The sequence below is a fragment of the Oryx dammah genome, unplaced genomic scaffold (assembly GCF_014754425.2).
Source record: "Oryx dammah isolate SB20612 unplaced genomic scaffold, SCBI_Odam_1.1 HiC_scaffold_20, whole genome shotgun sequence".
Classification (NCBI taxonomy): Eukaryota; Metazoa; Chordata; class Mammalia; order Artiodactyla; family Bovidae; genus Oryx; species Oryx dammah.
The window spans coordinates 60,871,350-60,889,077 of NW_024070204.1; the positions used below are offsets into that span (position 1 = coordinate 60,871,350).

General features: G+C 41.4%; 1 protein-coding gene across 2 annotated transcripts in view; it reads right to left on the minus strand.

Annotated features, from left to right (window-relative positions):
- CCDC125 (coiled-coil domain containing 125) overlaps positions 1–17,728 on the minus strand; it is a 30,334-nt gene that overhangs the window by 12,388 nt on the left and 218 nt on the right. For both annotated transcript variants that reach the window (XM_040262669.1, XM_040262668.1), the window contains exons 2-7: positions 9,277–9,726; positions 6,125–6,183; positions 4,163–4,249; positions 3,086–3,163; positions 1,996–2,081; positions 44–126 (exon numbers count right to left, since the gene is read on the minus strand). In XM_040262669.1, the coding sequence (XP_040118603.1) occupies positions 44–126; positions 1,996–2,081; positions 3,086–3,163; positions 4,163–4,249; positions 6,125–6,183; positions 9,277–9,586 (703 nt within the window). In that variant the 5' untranslated portion in view covers positions 9,587–9,726. The remainder of the gene's footprint in view (positions 1–43; positions 127–1,995; positions 2,082–3,085; positions 3,164–4,162; positions 4,250–6,124; positions 6,184–9,276; positions 9,727–17,728) is intronic.

A 17,728-nucleotide genomic window follows, 5' to 3' on the forward strand; every position in this document is an offset into this window, starting at 1 on the left:
ACATAATATTTTTAAAAAATTTTCAAAATACCATTCTACTTACTTGTATTTTCAGACTTGAGCATTTTAATTTCTTCTGTTTTTAGTTTCAAAGTTTCCTTGAGGGCTGCATTTTCACAGTTTAGCCTGGAAAAGAGTACCCTCCAAATCAGTAAAACATTAACATTTTGTAGTTGAATATTTAATCCCATAGTTAGAACATTAAAACCCACATATAATTTTTCTTACTTCAAAATTGTCTAGAATTTATATGTGTAACAAAAATTTAAAAGAATGTGGTAAGATTCTGTACTTACTCTTAACACTTCTGTACATTTACCTGAGAAAATCAGAACCAGAAATAACTGTAAGGCATCTATCTTGAACACTCATATCTCTTTACTAAAGTTTCAGTCAACTTAATAACCATTTGAACACCAACTACATGCTTAGGACACCTTCCAAAATTTACATAAAAAGCTACATAAGTAGCTTGGGGACTTAAAACTGAAAATTTGTACTTCCTATGTGGAGACTATAGCCAACAATTACTGTACAGTATTTGAAAGTTACTAAGAAAGTAGATCTTAAAAGTTCTCAACGTAAGAAAAAAATGTAATGATGTATGACAATGAATGTTAACTAGATTTATTGTAATGGTCATTTTACAACATATGCAAATACTGAATCATTATATTGTACACCTGAATTAATACACTGTTATTTATATGTCAGGAATACCTTAATTTAAGAAAAAGAGACATAGGGAGCTTTATCTATTGAATGAAAGTTGGAATTACTTACAGGAGTTCTTAAATTGCCCAACACCAGAGGTTTAAAAAAAATTGCTTTTGTAATTAAAAACAGTAGCAAGATTCATCTGGTCTAATTTGTAACTTTAAATAAAATACCTATCAAGACATGTTGTGATATTCCTAGGGAATATTATATCCTGTGCTTGGGATATAATGTCATTTATCCCAAATGCTATAGGCCATAGGCCTCATATCATTAGAACAGAGATCATGAAGTTCAAGTTTCTCAATTAAAAAGTGAAATGTGATTCACATCACAAGAAAAAAAATTCAGTAACCATGTACGGTGACAGATATTGACTAGACTTACTGTGGTGAACATTTTGCAATATGAACAGGTGCTGTGTGCATTGTGTTGTACACCTGAACTAATGTAATATGTTGGTTACATCTAAAAAAATGTAAATCTAAGGCATCCCCTTTCCATGAATTACCTGACAAATTAATAAAATGTGAAATCACTTTTTCAAGCAATGTCTATAGCCCTTGAACAAAGCAGAAAAATATTACCTCTATTTATATTTATGTATTTAACTACAAAGAGAGAGAAAGAAAGGTAAAAAGAATGATAAAGTAAATGTGGTAAAGAGTTAAAATTTGGAGAATCTTGATGAAAGATATATAGGAATTATTTGTACTATTCTTACAACTTTTCTGTAAGTCTTCAATTATTTCAAAGTAAGAAGTAATAAGTTAAAAAATTAGGTACTAAAGCCATCTATACCCCCAGGTATCAATTTCTCAATGACTGACCATGTAAATATGCTATAGAGTTATTAAATAAATTCACATTGATAAAAAAGTTGTTCAGAAGACTGTAAAAATCAGTGCCAATGCTAAAATAACTTAAGAAACAATTATTAAACAGTATTTTAATAACAATTTATACTGTATTTTTTAAAAAAGAAAACAGTAACAGTAAAATATGGAACTGGTAAACAGATAAGCAACATGAATTTCATTTTTAATTTTTTTATTTTTGGCCACACCACACAGCTTGCAGGATCTTAGTCCCCTGAGCAGGGATTGAACCTGAGGCCCCAGCAATGAAAACGCTGGGTCCTAACCACCAGACTGCCAAGGAATTCCCTGAATTTTATGTTTACAATTAGGTCAAAGAAGAAGAAAGCCTAAGCTACACCTAAATTATACACAGTTTAAAAATTTCCAAAGAAAAATTATGGAATAATAGTATACAAACCTGTCATATTTTTGGATCCAAGATTCCTCTATATTTTTAAATCTATTCTGATCAAATTCTATTTCCCACTGCATAGCATTTATTTCCTATAGAAAAAAAATAGCACTGTCAAGGAAAATTACTACAATTAAATCATTTTATGACTTAACAAATAACAGAAATAAATCATTTAGTCATCTCACAGAGCTAGGCTAAAGAGAAAACACTAATTATTGCTCAAAAAGAGTCTGTGACATTTGTAAACACATATAACATGCCTCTTTAGCACTCAAAAAGCTTTACTGAAGGTTACTTATTAGAAAAATTTCAAATTGTCTAGCTTCAAATTTTGCTGGCTTGAGCCTAGATTTTTCATCACCTCCAATCCATGCAGACCCCAAAATACACTCTTGGAAGTCTGAGCCCAGGACACTCCCATCAAGGGAGAGTGAAACAGACACAGGAATGTGACCACTTAGAGTGATTCCTAACCACTTTAAAAGAAAATCCCTTTTCATGATGGTTTATCACAGGACATTGAGTTCCCTGTGCTATACAGTAGGACCTTGATGTTTATCCATTCTGTGTATGACAGTTTACATCTGCTAGGCCCAAACTCCCAGTCTGTCCTTCTCAAACTCCTCACCCCTTGGCAACCACAAGCCTGTTCTCCATGTCTGTGAGTCTGTTTCTGTTTTGTAGATAGGTTCATTCGTGTCATATTTTAGATTTCACATATAAGTGATATCACAGGGTATCTGTCTTCCTCCTTCTGACTTACCTCATTTAGTATGATAATCTCTAGCTGCTTCCATGCTGCTGCCTAATTACCTTTTTTAATGAAGATGAAATAGAGGCAAGCACTGCAGGGCAAGTAGAGGAAGAAAAATAGAAAAAGAAGAGAAATAGAAGTGTCAATTTGGCAGGGTTAGCCCATGTGACAATCTGTTTTGGATTATAAGATCCAAAAGGGAAGGGACTGTATGAAGCTGAAGCACATCTGGAAGAAGGTATGCACAAATGATATCACCATTGGTATGGTGATTTTTAAGGAAATTCTATTGGAAAGATTATTGAATTGAACAAATCCATGCTACAAGTGGTCAAATACCTTCTCCAAGGATCTCTTTTGTTCCATAGTTTTTTGAAGCACTGCCTGGGTATGACTTGTGGCTTTGCCAAATATTGCCTAAGAAAAATAAAGACATATCAGTATAAATTAAATATCTGATCACTCTTATATACAAGGTGAAGTTCACATCTTTATTCTTCACATTTTTATTTTAAGACAGCAGAAAACTGCCTTGAGATGAGAATTCCCAGAGACCACCTTTTGTATAGAGTTTGATAGTTCAAAATCAGAAGATCTTGGTTTGTTTCTTTCCCAATGAATGTGAGAATGAACGAATGAATGGATTTCCCACACAAAAACGAATCCATGAACATTCACAGCAGTATGATTTATAACAGCCAAAATGTACTAATATAAACCACATAAATGCCTATCAACAGGTGAATGGATAAGCAAAATGTGGTATATCTATACAATGGAATATTATTTGGTAATAAACAAGGAAGCAAGCACTGACACATACTACAACATGCATGAACCTTAAAAATATACTAACTAAAACAATCCAGAGGCACAAGAACCTAGACACATGTTGTATGATTCTGTTTATGAAACAGGAAAGGCTAAGCTGTAGAATAGACAGCAAATAGTGCTTGTTCGGGGACAGGAATTGGAGTAACTGCTAATGGCTAAGAGGTTCCTTTTGGCAGGTGATGGAAATAGTATAAATCAGGTTGTGATGATGGTTACACAAGTCTAAATTTAGTAAAAATAAATTGTATGCTTAAAACAAGTGAAATTTATGACACATAAGTTTTATCTTAATAAAGCTGTTTTTAAAATCTGTAGCTAAAAAAAAAAAAAAACTGTATTAAGCATTGATGCTTTTATTTTAAAAGCTAAAACCAGGGAGTTCCTTGGTGATCTACTGGTTAGGATTCAGCACTTCCACTGCCATGGCCCAGGGTTCAGTCCCTGCTTGGGGAGCTAAGATCCTGCAAGCTGTGCAACACAGCCAAAGATATAAAAATAAAGATAAATGAAAAACAAAAGCTAAAATCATACTACTTATCACTGGAATGTGTACCTGATGAAAGTTTGAAAATAACTTCTTACCATGCTTTGAAGAATTTTCAATGCTTCCTCTTTACCTTCAAGTTGTCTTTGAGATGCCTCAAGTTCAGTTTTCAAAATTTCTACCTCCTGAGGAGAAAAATATAATCAGTCTTCCTATCTGTAATATATGCAACCCCTAATAATCAACTTGGCATACATTTAAGCTCAACATTCACTTTGACTCAAAGCACTCTGACCTTACAAAATGAGGTTGGAAATTCCTCCAGGCTATATAAGTGGACCAGAGAGGCTAAAACTGAGATCATTACTATCAGGTATCAGTTATGTCTAAAAGCCCAAATCTTTTGCTTTTACCTACCTAGGCCACACAGTTTGTGGGTGTGTGGGTGTGTTTGCTTCTGCTTTTTGGCCACACATGAGGCTTGTGTGTGTGTGTGTATTTGCTTCTGCTTTTTGGCCACATGTGAGGCTTGTGGGATTGTAGTTAGTTCCCCAACCAGGGATTGAACCTGAGCTGCTGGCAGTGCGAGTGCAGAGTCCTAACCACTGAACCACCAGGGAATTCCCTAGGCTCCACAGTTAATAATTTGGAGAAAAATCTTTAGACCATGTAAATTAAGCACAGGCTCATCCATATAGCTCCATGAGCTATTAATATTATAGCTTAGACTGTGCCCTCTATCCCAAAAGATATGTTCAAGCTTTAACCCCTGGTACCATAAATTCGAACTTATTTGGAAATAAGGTCTTTGCAGATGTAATTAAAGTCATACTGGATTAGGGTAGGCCTTAATCCAATGACTGGTGTGATGCAGCTACAAGCCGAAGACTATTGGTGGCAATCACCAGAAGCTAGGAAGTGTAAAGGTCCCTCTAGACCCTTCAGAGGGTACATGGTGCAACCACACCTTGATTTCAGGCCTCTGAAATTAAGACGCTTACCCCTTGGAAGGAAAGTTATGACCAACCTAGACAGCATATTAAAAAGTAGAGATATTACTTTGTCAACAAACGTCTGTCTAGTCAAGGCTATGGTTTTTCCAGTAGTCATATATGAATGTGAGAGTTGGACTATAAAGAAAGCTGAGCACTGAAGAATTGATGCTTTTGAACTGTGGTGTTGGAGAAGACTCTTGAGAGTCCCTTGGACTGCAAGGAGATCCAACCAGTCCATCCTAAAGGAAATCAGCCCTGGTTGTTCATTGGAAGGACTGATGTTGAAACTGAAACTCCAATACTTTGGCCACCTGATGTGAAGAGCTGACTCATGCGAAAAGACCCTGATGCTGGAAAAGATTGAGGGCAGGAGGAGAAGGGGACGACAGAAGATGAGATGGCTGTATGGCATCACTGACTCAATGGACATGGGTTTGAGTGAACTCCAGGAGCTGGTGATGGACAGGGAGGCCTGGCGTGCTGCAGTCCATGGGGTCGCAAAGAGTCAGACGCAACTGAGTAACTGAACTGAACTGAGCCTCCATAACTGAAAGAGCATCAATCTGCTCTTTTAAGCCACCAGTATGTCAGAGCAGCTCTAGGAAACCAGCAGAGCAGCTTTCACCAGAAGAGTTCTCAGATCACATGAAGACAGCTTTCCTGTGCCTGAGAGGACAGCCACCCGCGTTGGAACTCCTGCTCCCAAGCAAGATGGAGGACCTCCCCAGACCACCTGGGTGCTTTCTGGGCCTCTGACTTGAAAGAGGTTAAATTAAGTCAGGCTATTTCAAGCCACACATTCTGGGAAGACAGATGAAAGGGAGTGACTACTATTTTCTTTGGGAGATCAGAGAAGTAAGGTGGAAAGGAGGGCAGGAGGGCATGTTTACATAAACAGCCCTTTTGAGAGATAAGGAGGCCAGTTGGAAGTTAGGAGCTTGCCACCATGGCTCGAGAATGTCTGGAAAGCCAACAATTGCCTTCCATGCCATGTTAGTATCACTTAAACAAAATGTCAGTGGTCTTCATTCACATGAGAATTTGTATATCAGCCTGAGTACCTACCTCCAAAGTTTCATGAAGACGTTGCCATAATTCCACATTTGACAACTCTGAATTAGAATCTATTAGAGGGAGAAAAAACTAAATATTTATTAAATATTTTCTTAAATTAGTTAGATATAGGACATTTGTTTACAAGATATCAAATACAGACTTTCCCTAAATTGAAAAGAGAAAGTAATTGTAATAAAACAATGATAATAAAAACAGGTAGCTTAAAACATTCCACAAATGAAAAGACACATACTTTTGAATCAAAAGATTCTTTTTTAAAAAAAGGACTCTTAAATAAAACTCTTGTTAATTAGTTAACTACTATAACCAAATACAGTATCAAAAAAAAACATGAATGTTCATGAGTGAAATAAATGAATTTTGGTGTTTGGCTTAAGCCTATTCAATATCATGATATAAATATTTAAGAAATAACCTGAATTTAGTTTCTTTCCAAGGGGAATGATGAGAATTCTCTAGTAACTTCAATTATTCTCTCCTTAATGTGATCAATTGAGACATTAAACTGAGTTTCCCAGGAACCTCATTTTCATCGCACTCTCACTGGCAACAGAAAAACACTGAACTGGTAAATTAGAGCAAGAGGACGGGAAGTAAAAAGAAGCAAAACAATTAGAATATTTGGAAATACATTAAAATTTCTCAAAAATTTTTTTTGCTATTCTGAACTTTCATGAACATGACAGTATTCAAGGCAAAACCTAAGTCATGTTTTTACTCTGATAATTCAGGATTCCAAGGAGGGACCAAAGTGACTCTGCGCTGGCAGTGACAAGTTCTATTCTGTTAGTACTTGTGGTAGGCAGAATAAATCTTGATCCCAGAACCTGTGAATACCTAGCAAAAGGGACTTTTGCAGAGGTGATTAAGAACTTGGAGACAGGAGATTATTCTGGATTACCCAGCTGGGCCAGATATAATCACAAGGCTCCTTACAAATGAAAAGAGGAGGCAGGGGAGTCAGAATTAGAGTGATGACGCAGCGGGAGAAAGACTTGACCAGCAACTGCAGGCTTCAAAGATAGAGGAAGGGGACCATGGACCAGGGACTCAGCCTCTACAAGGTGGAAAAGGCAAGGGACAGGATTCTCCCCTGGAGCTTCCAGAAAGAAGGCAGTCACGCTAACACTATGGTGTTAGCCCAGTGAAACCTACTTTGGGCTTCTGACCTACAGAACTGTAACAGAATAAAATCTGTGTTGTTTTAAACCATTACATTTCTGATAATTTGGAAACTTCCTATTAGCAAGAGGAAATGAATACCATATTCTTACCTAGAATCAAGTCAACTCTGATGAAAAGACAGAAGTCCATAAACTCACAAAATAGGAGCTCATACCATTACTATTTTCCTGGGTTGGGAAGATCCCCTGAAGAAGGAAATGGCAATCCACTCCAGGACCCTTGCCGGGAAAGTCCCATGGACAGAGAAACTTGGGAGGCTACAGTCCATGGGGTCGCAAAGAGTTGGACACGACTGAGGGACTTCACTTTCACTTTCACCATTAGTATTATTTCTTATTTATATCCCAGTAGTTTCCTAAAGTTTCTAATGCTCAGTTTTCAACATCTTTCTTGCAAAACAGTATCCATCCTCTATGTATGATAAAGACTTTGAAGAAAAATATGTAAATAATCTCATCTTAATTTCAAGAAGGATTCTGAAGGATAGAGATCAATCCCTAGCTGCAACATGTGATTTGTACATCTGAAACCATGTTTCTTAAGTTATTTTCATGCTGTTCCACTTTGGAGGGGAAGTTTTACAAGAGTGGATTACAAAAGATTCAGCCACACCAGAGCTGTGCCACAGTGCAGGCAGGGGCTTGTCCACCAGTTCCCAGTCACTTCAGGGATGTTAACATTCTATCACAAGATGATTCTGAGTGTTATTCTCTCCTTAGTGTACAAGCAGAATTTATGTTTAGTTATGACAAATTAAGATTAATTTTGAGAATTTTATGATATCCCTAAAATAATCTGAAGCCTATGTCCTGCCTTATAACACTCTTTCCCCAGATGAGCTCCGGGCTTGCAGTACTCAAATGTCACCTCCTCAGGGAGGCCCTCCTGGATCTCTGCCTGAAACAGCACTGCCTCTGCCCTCCAATCACTTACTGTCCTTTCATTTACTACTGCCTAAGGCTATGGTTTTTCCAGTAATCATGTATGGATGTGAGAGTTGGACTGTGAAGAAGGCTGAGCGCCGAAGAATTGATGCGTTTGAACTGTGGTGTTGGAGAAGACTCTTGAGAGTCCCTTGGACTGCAAGGAGATCCAACCAGTCCATTCTAAAGGAGATCAGCCCTGGGATTTCTTTGGAAGGAATGATGCTAAAGCTGAAACTCCAGTACTTTGGCCACCTCATGCGAAGAGTTGACTCATTGGAAAAGACTGATGCTGGGAGGGATTGGGGGCAGGAGGAGAAGGGGACAACCCAGGATGAGATGGCTGGATGGCATCACGGACTCGATGGACGTGAGTCTGAGTGAACTCCGGGAGTTGGTGATGGACAGGGAGGCCTGGCGTGCTGCGATTCATGGGGTCGCAAAGAGTCGGACACGACTGAGCGACTGAACTGAACTGAATGTTATACAGTTAATCTGCAGGTTTATTATCTGTGTCCTCTACCATGAATGTGACCTCCATTACCTTAGAGCCTTTGACTATCTTGTTCATTGATGTTATTCCCAGAACCTGGTACTGTCGTGGGCACCTAACAGGTACCCAGCAAACGTTTATCAAATAAGACCCAAAAAATTTAAAAATGAAATATACCACTACTTTGCAAGAAAAGTAAGTAATCACTTATTGATATTACTAACATATATGTCAGCTAGCCAGTTCAGTTGCTCAGTCGTGTCTCTTTGTGGCCCCATGGACTGCAGCAAGCCAGGCTTCCCTGTCTGTCACCAACTCCTGGAGCTTGTATGTAATGACACAGAATAACTACTTCGCAATTTGTGTAACACTTGGAAACAGAAAGATCAATTACTTTTATACCATCACCAAACAATCTCTAGAGGTGAATAAAGATAAATTTCTAAAACCCATGAGGGTGACCCATCTTCACGCACTGGAAGGGTGACAGCCTTGATCGCACTCGTAAGGGAGAAAAGGAGGACAGTAGGCATTCTTACCGGTGCTACTGTGTCGCTTGTGACAGGGAATTCGGGGCCCTTCCAGTTGTGTATCTTGAAAGCTCTTCTGTCGGGAATACTGAAAAACGGCTCCGTTTCTTTCGTCCCCGTTTCTTGAAAAAAGGGGAGGACTAGGATTCTTTCCATCTGATCTTTTTCTAGATTTAAAAAAATGTGAAACTTGCACTTCACAAATGCCGCCAGGCCTTCTTCCGAGGCCATACCCTAGGTCGCCTTCTGCCGTGTCGTCGTCCTCTGTTTCCCAGGCCTGCCCCTCCGCCCCACTCGGCAGCCTCGCCCCGCCGCTCATCAGCCACGTGACTTCTTTACAACGGGCTGCCCTGCTGGCTCAGCAGTAAAGACTAATCCGCCTGCCAGTGCAGGAAACTGTCCCTGCGGGTTCTGTCCCTGGGTCGGGAAGGTCGCCTGAAGCCTTCCTTACCTAGTTACCTGTAGTTAAGAAAAAACAGCAGTTAAAATCCAATCAGTATAATCAGAGTTGGGTTTGCCAGGGAAGAAAAGGTCCTTTCTGCATCATGCTGGCAGAGCCAGCGACGCACAAGCACACAGATGCCCCTGGCAACCCAACTGAAGCTATTTAACACTTCAGGACTTTCTAAATAAGAAAAAGAAAAATCTGACTCTGTATTTCTGAGGACACGGGACAGACTTTTACTGAATCCAATAATAACTGATCAGGATGAAGAGATCAGGCTTTGCCAAGGAAACAACAGTCTTGACAAATGAGCTTCCAAAGGAAAGCATTCAGCTTTCACAAGCCTAAGAGCTGTACAAAATTCAGCAGTCTTGGGAGTTCCCTGGTAGTCCAGTAGTTAAGTCCCTGGTCAGGGAATAAGATCCAACAAGCCGCAAGGTGGAGCCAATATATATATATATTCCAAAAAGTCTCTGAAAAATCAGTTTCCAATGACTAAGACCATCGTACCCCTGTCCTTTATGGTCCTTCATCTGCCTGAGATACTTAGGACTCTTACACTCTCTCCTTCGGCTCTCCTTGGTTCATTGTCTATTTCTGTGCAGACACAATTAGGAGAGGTTTTGCTGGGTCTGTGACAGGTGGGAGGGAAGAAGGTTCCCTCTCCTGCCCCTACATCATCCCTCCCTCTCTTTTTTCTCAAACCAGGCCACATCTGTGATCAAAACCCTCCACTGTTTCTCAGCACAGAGTAAATGTCAAAGCCTTCCAATGGTGAGGGGCCCCAGTTCCTCTCTGCCTGGCACCCTCACCCTGGGCCAGCCGCCCTGACCTCCCTGGTGGTGTTGACCCAGCCAGGCATTCGTGCCCCAGAGCTTCAAGTTCCCCATGCCCTGAACACTCTCTCCCCAGGGGATGCGCAGCTGGTTCCTCGCCTATTTGGATCTTCCCTACAGTGTCTCCTTCTCAGTGCTGCCTTTCCTGGTACCCCACCTAAATTTGCCAACTCCTCCTCTCTCTCCTCCTTCTCTGCTTGATCTTTCTCTTTGGCATTTATGACCTTCTAGCATGCCCCTCCATATATTACTCATTTTTCAAAGCACACCACCAAAAGGGGGAAGATGGTACAAAAGGGAGCCTCAGGAAGACTATGGTTTTTCCAGTAGTAATGTCTGGATGTAAGAGCTGGACCACAAAGAAGGCTGAGCTCCAAAAATTGATGTTTCTGAACTGTGGTGTTAGAGAAGACTCTTGAGAATCCCGAGGACAGCAAGGACATCAAACCAGTCAATCTGAAAGGAAATCAACCCTGAATATTGGAAGGACTGATGCTGAAGCTGAAGCTCCAGTACTTTGGCCACTTGATGCAAGGAGCCAACTCATTGGAAAAGACGCTAATGCTGGGAAAGACTGAAGGCAGGAGAAGAAGGGGGTGACAGAGGATGAGATGTTTGGATGGCATCACTGACTCAATGGACATGGGTTTGAGCAAACTCCAGGAGATAGTGAAGGATAGGGAAGCCTGTGTGCTGCAGTCCACGGGGTCACAAAGACTCGGACACGACTTAGCAACTGAACAACAACAAAAGGGAAGCAGAAGGTGACTCTGGCTTGCCTATGATGCTTCTTAAAAAGCAGGGTGTCCTGAACATTTCCTCTGCCAGAGCCCAAACCTGCTCCTGAGGGCACCAAGTGGAATGCAAGCTCCACAGGGTAGAGACTTTTGTCTGAATCACACTGCAAGCCCAGTGCCTAAACAGTTATCAGAGACATGATCTGTGCTTAACACATACTTTTAAATAAATGGATAAAGGAAGGAAGGAATAGACAAACAAACTGAGGGACTTCCCTGGAGATGCAGTGGTTAAGACTCCATGCTTCCACTGCAGGGGCATGGGTTCGATCCTGGTCAGTGAACTAAGATCCTGCGTGCCGAACGGCACAATCAAAATACATAAACAGGTATACATAGAGTAGTGTTAGTCACTCAGTCGGGTCAGACTCTTTCTGACCCCACGGACTGTAGCCTGCCAGGCTCCTCTGTCCATGGGATTCTCCAGGGAAGAATACTGGAGCAGGTTGCCATTCCCTTCTCCAGGGGATCTTCCTGATCTGGGGGTGGACCCCAGGTCTCCTGCATTGTAGGCAGATTCTTTACCATTGGAGCTACAGATATATAAATAAAAGACAGATAAATAGATAAATAAACAGATAAATTAAAAAACTGAAATACTTGCCTGGGGTAAAAAAAACTGAACAGTCACCTTGGTAAGGCTCCCCACTGGATAACCTGGGACTAACTGCAGGTGAAAATGCCATACAGAGAAATGCCCATCACTGAGCCCTCCCACAGGGAGCCCACCGTGGCCGCCTGCCTGGTGACAATGGCCTACCTGTTGGCTGAAGAGCACCAGAAATGCCCAGCCTTGTCCCTCCAGTACCAGGGCAGTTAAGAGGGCCTTTCACCACCAGGCATTTCAAAACAGCTGCTGCGCTGAAGTTGTTTAGAAACATTTCATCCTTTTCTCAAGACTCATGTTTTTTAAAAAAGGAAAACAAACAGACCTGACATCCTTTCTAAAGATCCTGCTGTTTAAGTAGCTGCTTACCAGGACATTCAAAATGGTTAAATCTCAGTCTTGTGTTTTTGCTGAAGTTGCTCTCTTAGTTTGCTGCTATTAAAAGCCCACACAGTTGCCAAATAAATCTATCATGTTTGAAGGGGATCCTGGTGCCCTTAGGGCCAAGATACCATATATTTTCAGTGCTTAATAACAAAGGCCCTTAAAAAAATTTTAAAACAAAACAAAAAAAGGCCCTTAGAAAACTGGAAAAGATACATCATAAAAGAAGGTACATGGATGGAAAGAGACTCAGCATCATTCATCATGAAAGAACTGTAGATTTAAACCACAGCGAGATTCCACCACCTACCACTGATTCCACCACTACCACTGACAATTCCAGGCGCTGCCGAGGATACGGACCCCACATACACAGCAGGTGGGAGTGTAAGACAGTGCAACCGCTGTGAAAGAGTCTGAAGGCTTCTTTCAAACAAGTGACCCATCAGCTGCATTCACCCAAGAGAATGAAAACACTGTTCATACAAAGATGTGTACATGAACGTTCAGTTTGGCTAATATTCAAATTAGCCAAAAAAAAACCTGAAAGCAACCCAAATGTTCATCAACAGGAAAATGAACATATTGTGGTAGTCCACACAAAGAATATACTCAGTAATAAATAACAAACTTCAGACGCATGTGATAATATGAATCTTACATTATGCTAACAGAAGAACCATATACTGTATGAAATCTGAACCAACAGACAACAGATCAATGGTTTCCTGGGGTGGGAAGGATGAGGGAACTTTTCTGGAGTGATGAAAAAGTCTCGTGTCTTGGCTGGATGACGGTTTGTCAAATGCACTAAACCATACATTTACAATGGCACCTTTTATTATACGTAAATTATACCTCAATAATAAGCTGTTAAAAATTTTTTTTAAGTAAGGGATCTTTAAACTGGACTAGGGGAAAAGATGAGAAGTGCGTTAAGTGGTTTTGTAGTCCTTGGTAAGAAAATCATTAAACTGGATGTGTTACGTTGGTAACAACTTTTAAACCATGATCTAATAATTGCCAGCACTTGTTGCTTACTAGACACTATTCTAAGTGCTCTACTTATTCTATTTAATCTCCACAAACACTTTAAAAGACAATACTACTATTGTTTAAGTCTACCTAGAGAAGGCAATGGCACCCCACTCCAGTACTCTTGCCTGGCAAATCCCATGGGCGGAGGAGCCTGGTAGGCTGCAGTCCATGGGGTCGCTAGGAGTGGGACACGACTGAGTGACTTCACTTTCACTTTTCACTTTCATGCATTAGAGAAGGAAATGGCAACCCACTCCAGTGTTCTTGCCTGGAGAATCCCAGGGATGGAGGAGTCTAGTGGGCTGCCGTCTATGGGGTAGCACAGAGTCAGACACGACTGAAGTGACTTAGCAGCAGCAGCAGCAGCAGAACCATTACCCTGTTAAATAACATAGCTAGAGTACAGCCAGATTCTGAATCTAGACTCCTCATGTCAGAGATTCTGCTAGATTCTTAGCCATTGCTTTCTATCCTTCAGAGAATTTTAATGAGATTAATATCAGAGTTAACCAAGTTTCTATTACTTATGACATCAAATAAAACTGAGAGTGAAAGTCTAGGATAGTTAGTTTGGCCAACACTCAACACAGTATATTGGACCCATTTTCCCCCAAAATTTTTTATGAAATCCTCTTGGTTCCTTTATATGTTTATTTCCTAAATAAGTCTGTCTATTTTTATTTGTCAAGGTTGATAGGAAATTACTTATTGAATCAGAGACTAATCGCTAAGAGGCTGCTAAGCTAAGTCACTTCCAGTCGTGTCCGACTCTGTGTGACCCCATAGACAGATGCCCATCAGGCTCCCCCGTCCCTGGGATTCTCCAGGCAAGAACACTGGAGTGGGTTGCCATTTCCTTCTCCAATGCATGAAAGTGAAAACTGAAAGTGAAGTCACTCAGTCGTGTCTGACTCTTAGCGACCCCATGGACTGCAGCCCACCAAGCTCTTCAGTCCATGGGATCTGCCAGGCAAGAATCCTGGAGCGGGGTGCCATTGCTGCACTAGAGCAGATTTCTGCTTATAAATTCAACCTCCTGCCTGTGTTAAGAAGGGTGTGGTCAGGGTCTGGCAGCCAGCAGAAAATGAATTGGTCAAGACAAAGGAAAAAAGCAGTAAGAGGAAAGAGTAAGCAATCACAAGATCAACTAAGAATATTTTTCAAAGTGCCACATATATTCAGGTATCACAGGTATACCTTGCCACTGTTCAGAGTTGAATATGAGATTTACATGGTCTAATGCTCTAGTGTTTTTTAAAATGTAACTTTGGGACACTTTTATATACTAAGTCTAGAGTGACTTTTTCATCACTCCAGAAAAGTTCCCTCCTGCTCTTTGAAGTTATCCTTCCCACCCCAGGCAACCATTGATAATAGTAATCTGTAATGCAGTCAAACTTGACCTTTAGAACACATTTCTTATAAGAAAGGAGAAAAGACTGAAGTTACATTCCATTCAACCACTTTTAAATGCATTCAAGGTTATTGACCAGGGAGGCAGCAGGAGGTGTGACAGAGAAAGCCCTGATCCAGGAGGCCTGGGTTCAAATCTCACACCACCACTTGCTGCTCTGTGATTCTGGACAAGTCATTTAACCTCTCAGAGCCTATGTCAGAATTTCCAAAATGGGTTTAAGCATAGCTACTTTACAGGCAGATTTTGGGCACTATTAATATACTTGAAATCAATGTTGGTTGATATGAATTTGAGTTTTAGTGTCTTCATTTGTCAAGTCAGGGGACTGGATAAGACTCTTTTGTTCTTTAGACCTCTAAAATTCTGATTCTATTGCAGCATTCTTCCAAGGTGTGCCCCAGGGAACCCTGGCTCTCTGGACTATTGAGTGTTGCTAGGAATAAAAGGATCCTTTTGGTTTTATTAAGGGTATCTTTCTATGCCAGTCCAAGAAAAATTATACAGAAAATTCCACGGCAGTGGCAGAGCCAGAACTAGAAACCACGTCTCTGGCTCCCGGCCCACTTGCGAATGGCCCCTGGATGAACAGATGACGGACTGTGAGCAGACAAGCTCCTACTCTTCTGTTAAAACAACCTTGAATGGGACATGGGTCTTCCTAATTCCTAAATCTAAGACCTAGCCTCCTAATCCCTAAATTTAAGACAGCCTCATCCCTCTGTCTCCTCTACCTCTGCGCAAGCTATGATGCTACTGACTCGCCATGTCCAAGTCCCCCTTGGCTCCTCAACCCCACAGGGGTCCCTGACTGCCTCCTACCTGCCCACTCAGACTCCTTTTCCTCTTTCTGTCCCTTTTGTATATATTTGGCTTCCTCTCCTAAATATTTTAAATATATATCTCCAGCTGGTTATCCTGCTAGCAATTCAAACACAGGTTGTTCAAAAATACTTTCATTGCGCTCCCCACCTCCACCCCAGGTCTCCTCCTGAGTCTCCCATTTCTGCAACTCCATCAACCATGCTCCAAAACATTCAGGGACAAAAACTCCAGGATTTAGGCTTTTTCCCTTTTTCTTATTTTCTGGCCTTCGGTTGCCAAGTTTTCCACAAAATTTCCCCAAGCCATGTCCTTCTTTGGGCTGCCCGGGTGGCTCAGTGGTAAAGAATCCGCCTGCAACGCAGGAACCACAGGAGAAGCAGCTTCAGTCCCTGGGATGGGAAGATCCCTCGGAGGAGGAAATGGCAACAAACTCCAGTATTCTTGCCTGGAGAATTCCACAGATAGAGTAGCCTGGAGTGCTACAGTCCATAGAGTCATAAAGAGTCCGACACGACTGAAGCAACTTGGCACGCACATACGCATATGTCCCTCTTTGCACGTCAGCATCATAGCCCTGGATGAATTTCTCTCCTGGGCTAAACCAGTACTCCCCTAACTGCTGCCAAGTCAATCATCTCCAAGCACACATCCAATAATGCCCCCCTCCTGCCCTAAAACATGCCACAGCTCCCGTGGCATATGCAACGAAAGCAGGGGCCGCCCTTTTCTATCAGGTGACGGCAGCTTTCACTTCCTGTGCCACGTGAACGCCCTGGGCACGCTCTGCGCTTCCGTGTGAGAGGCATTTCACCTGCTCCCAGGCCCCCGCAGCCTCATCTCCTTAAAGTCTCTGCTGCAGCCGTTCTCCACCCCAGGGATCCCTTCTCCTCTCAGAACCCCCTCAGCTCACGACAGCCACTCCCTTCAGGAGCCCTCCTGAGTCCCCCGGGCCAGAAGCGTTTTCTCCCACCTCTGAGCCCTCTTAGCTCAGTGTTGTACCTTTCTAACAGTCCTTCCTTCCTTCCCGACTTGTGTTTTTATTGTACATGCCCCTAATGCGCGTGTCTCATTTACTTGTGCATAACAGGTGTTCCAGAGACACTTCATAGATGGAACGGAAAAAGAAAACAGATTCTTGCTTGGAAAACTTGAACTAGAAACACTCACACCCACTAGCCGGACAACTCTTTCCTTAGCAAACAAGTCGATCAAACAGACACCTAATTCCTGGCAAAAAAGGAAGTAATTTCAGCCCTTTCTGTAAACAATGGTCTACTGCATATCACTGTAGAAATTTTGTTTTAATTTTTATGTTAAAATAATTTTAGATATACAGTAAGTTGCAAAGATAGTACCATGAACTCCTGTATACCCTTTACCCAAATTCTTTTAATGAAGTATTAGGGTACCTTTATCAAAAATAAGAAATTAACAATGATACACACACGTAACCAAACCATGTATCTGTTGTGTGTTAGTTGCTCGGTCATGTCCGACTCTTTGGGACCCCATAGACTATAGCCCTCCCAGCTTCTCTGTCCATGGAATTCTCCAAGCAAGAATATTGGAGTGGGTTGCCATTCCCTTCTCCAGGGGAGCTTCCGGACCCAGGGGTTAAACCCAGGTCTCCTGCATTGTAGGCAGATTCGTTACCGACTGAGCTACCGGGGAAGCCCTAACTAAACCACACACTTTATCAGAATTTCCCCTTTCCCTTTGTTATTTTCAGTCCCTCAGGCCTGTCCAACTCTGCACCCCCATGGACTGCAGCACGCCAGGCCCCCCTGTCTTTCACTGTCTCCCGGAGTTTGCTCAAACTCAAGTCCATTGAGTCGATGATGCCGTCCAACCATCTCATCCCCTGTCGCTCCCTTCTCCTCCTGCCCTTAGTCTTTCCTGCATCAAGGTCCTTTCCAGTTTCCCTACTTAAGTTCTTTGTTGTTCGAGGATCCAATCCAGGATACCACAATTCATTTAGTGAGCTACAGATTTAACGTTCATAATTAGAAGAAAAAATATAGAAAAAGTAATAAAGGAGGAGGGGAGAAGGGCAGAAATAGAGTCTTTCAAACCTATTTCTCATTTCTATAACGTCAGATAAGGCCATTAACTAGC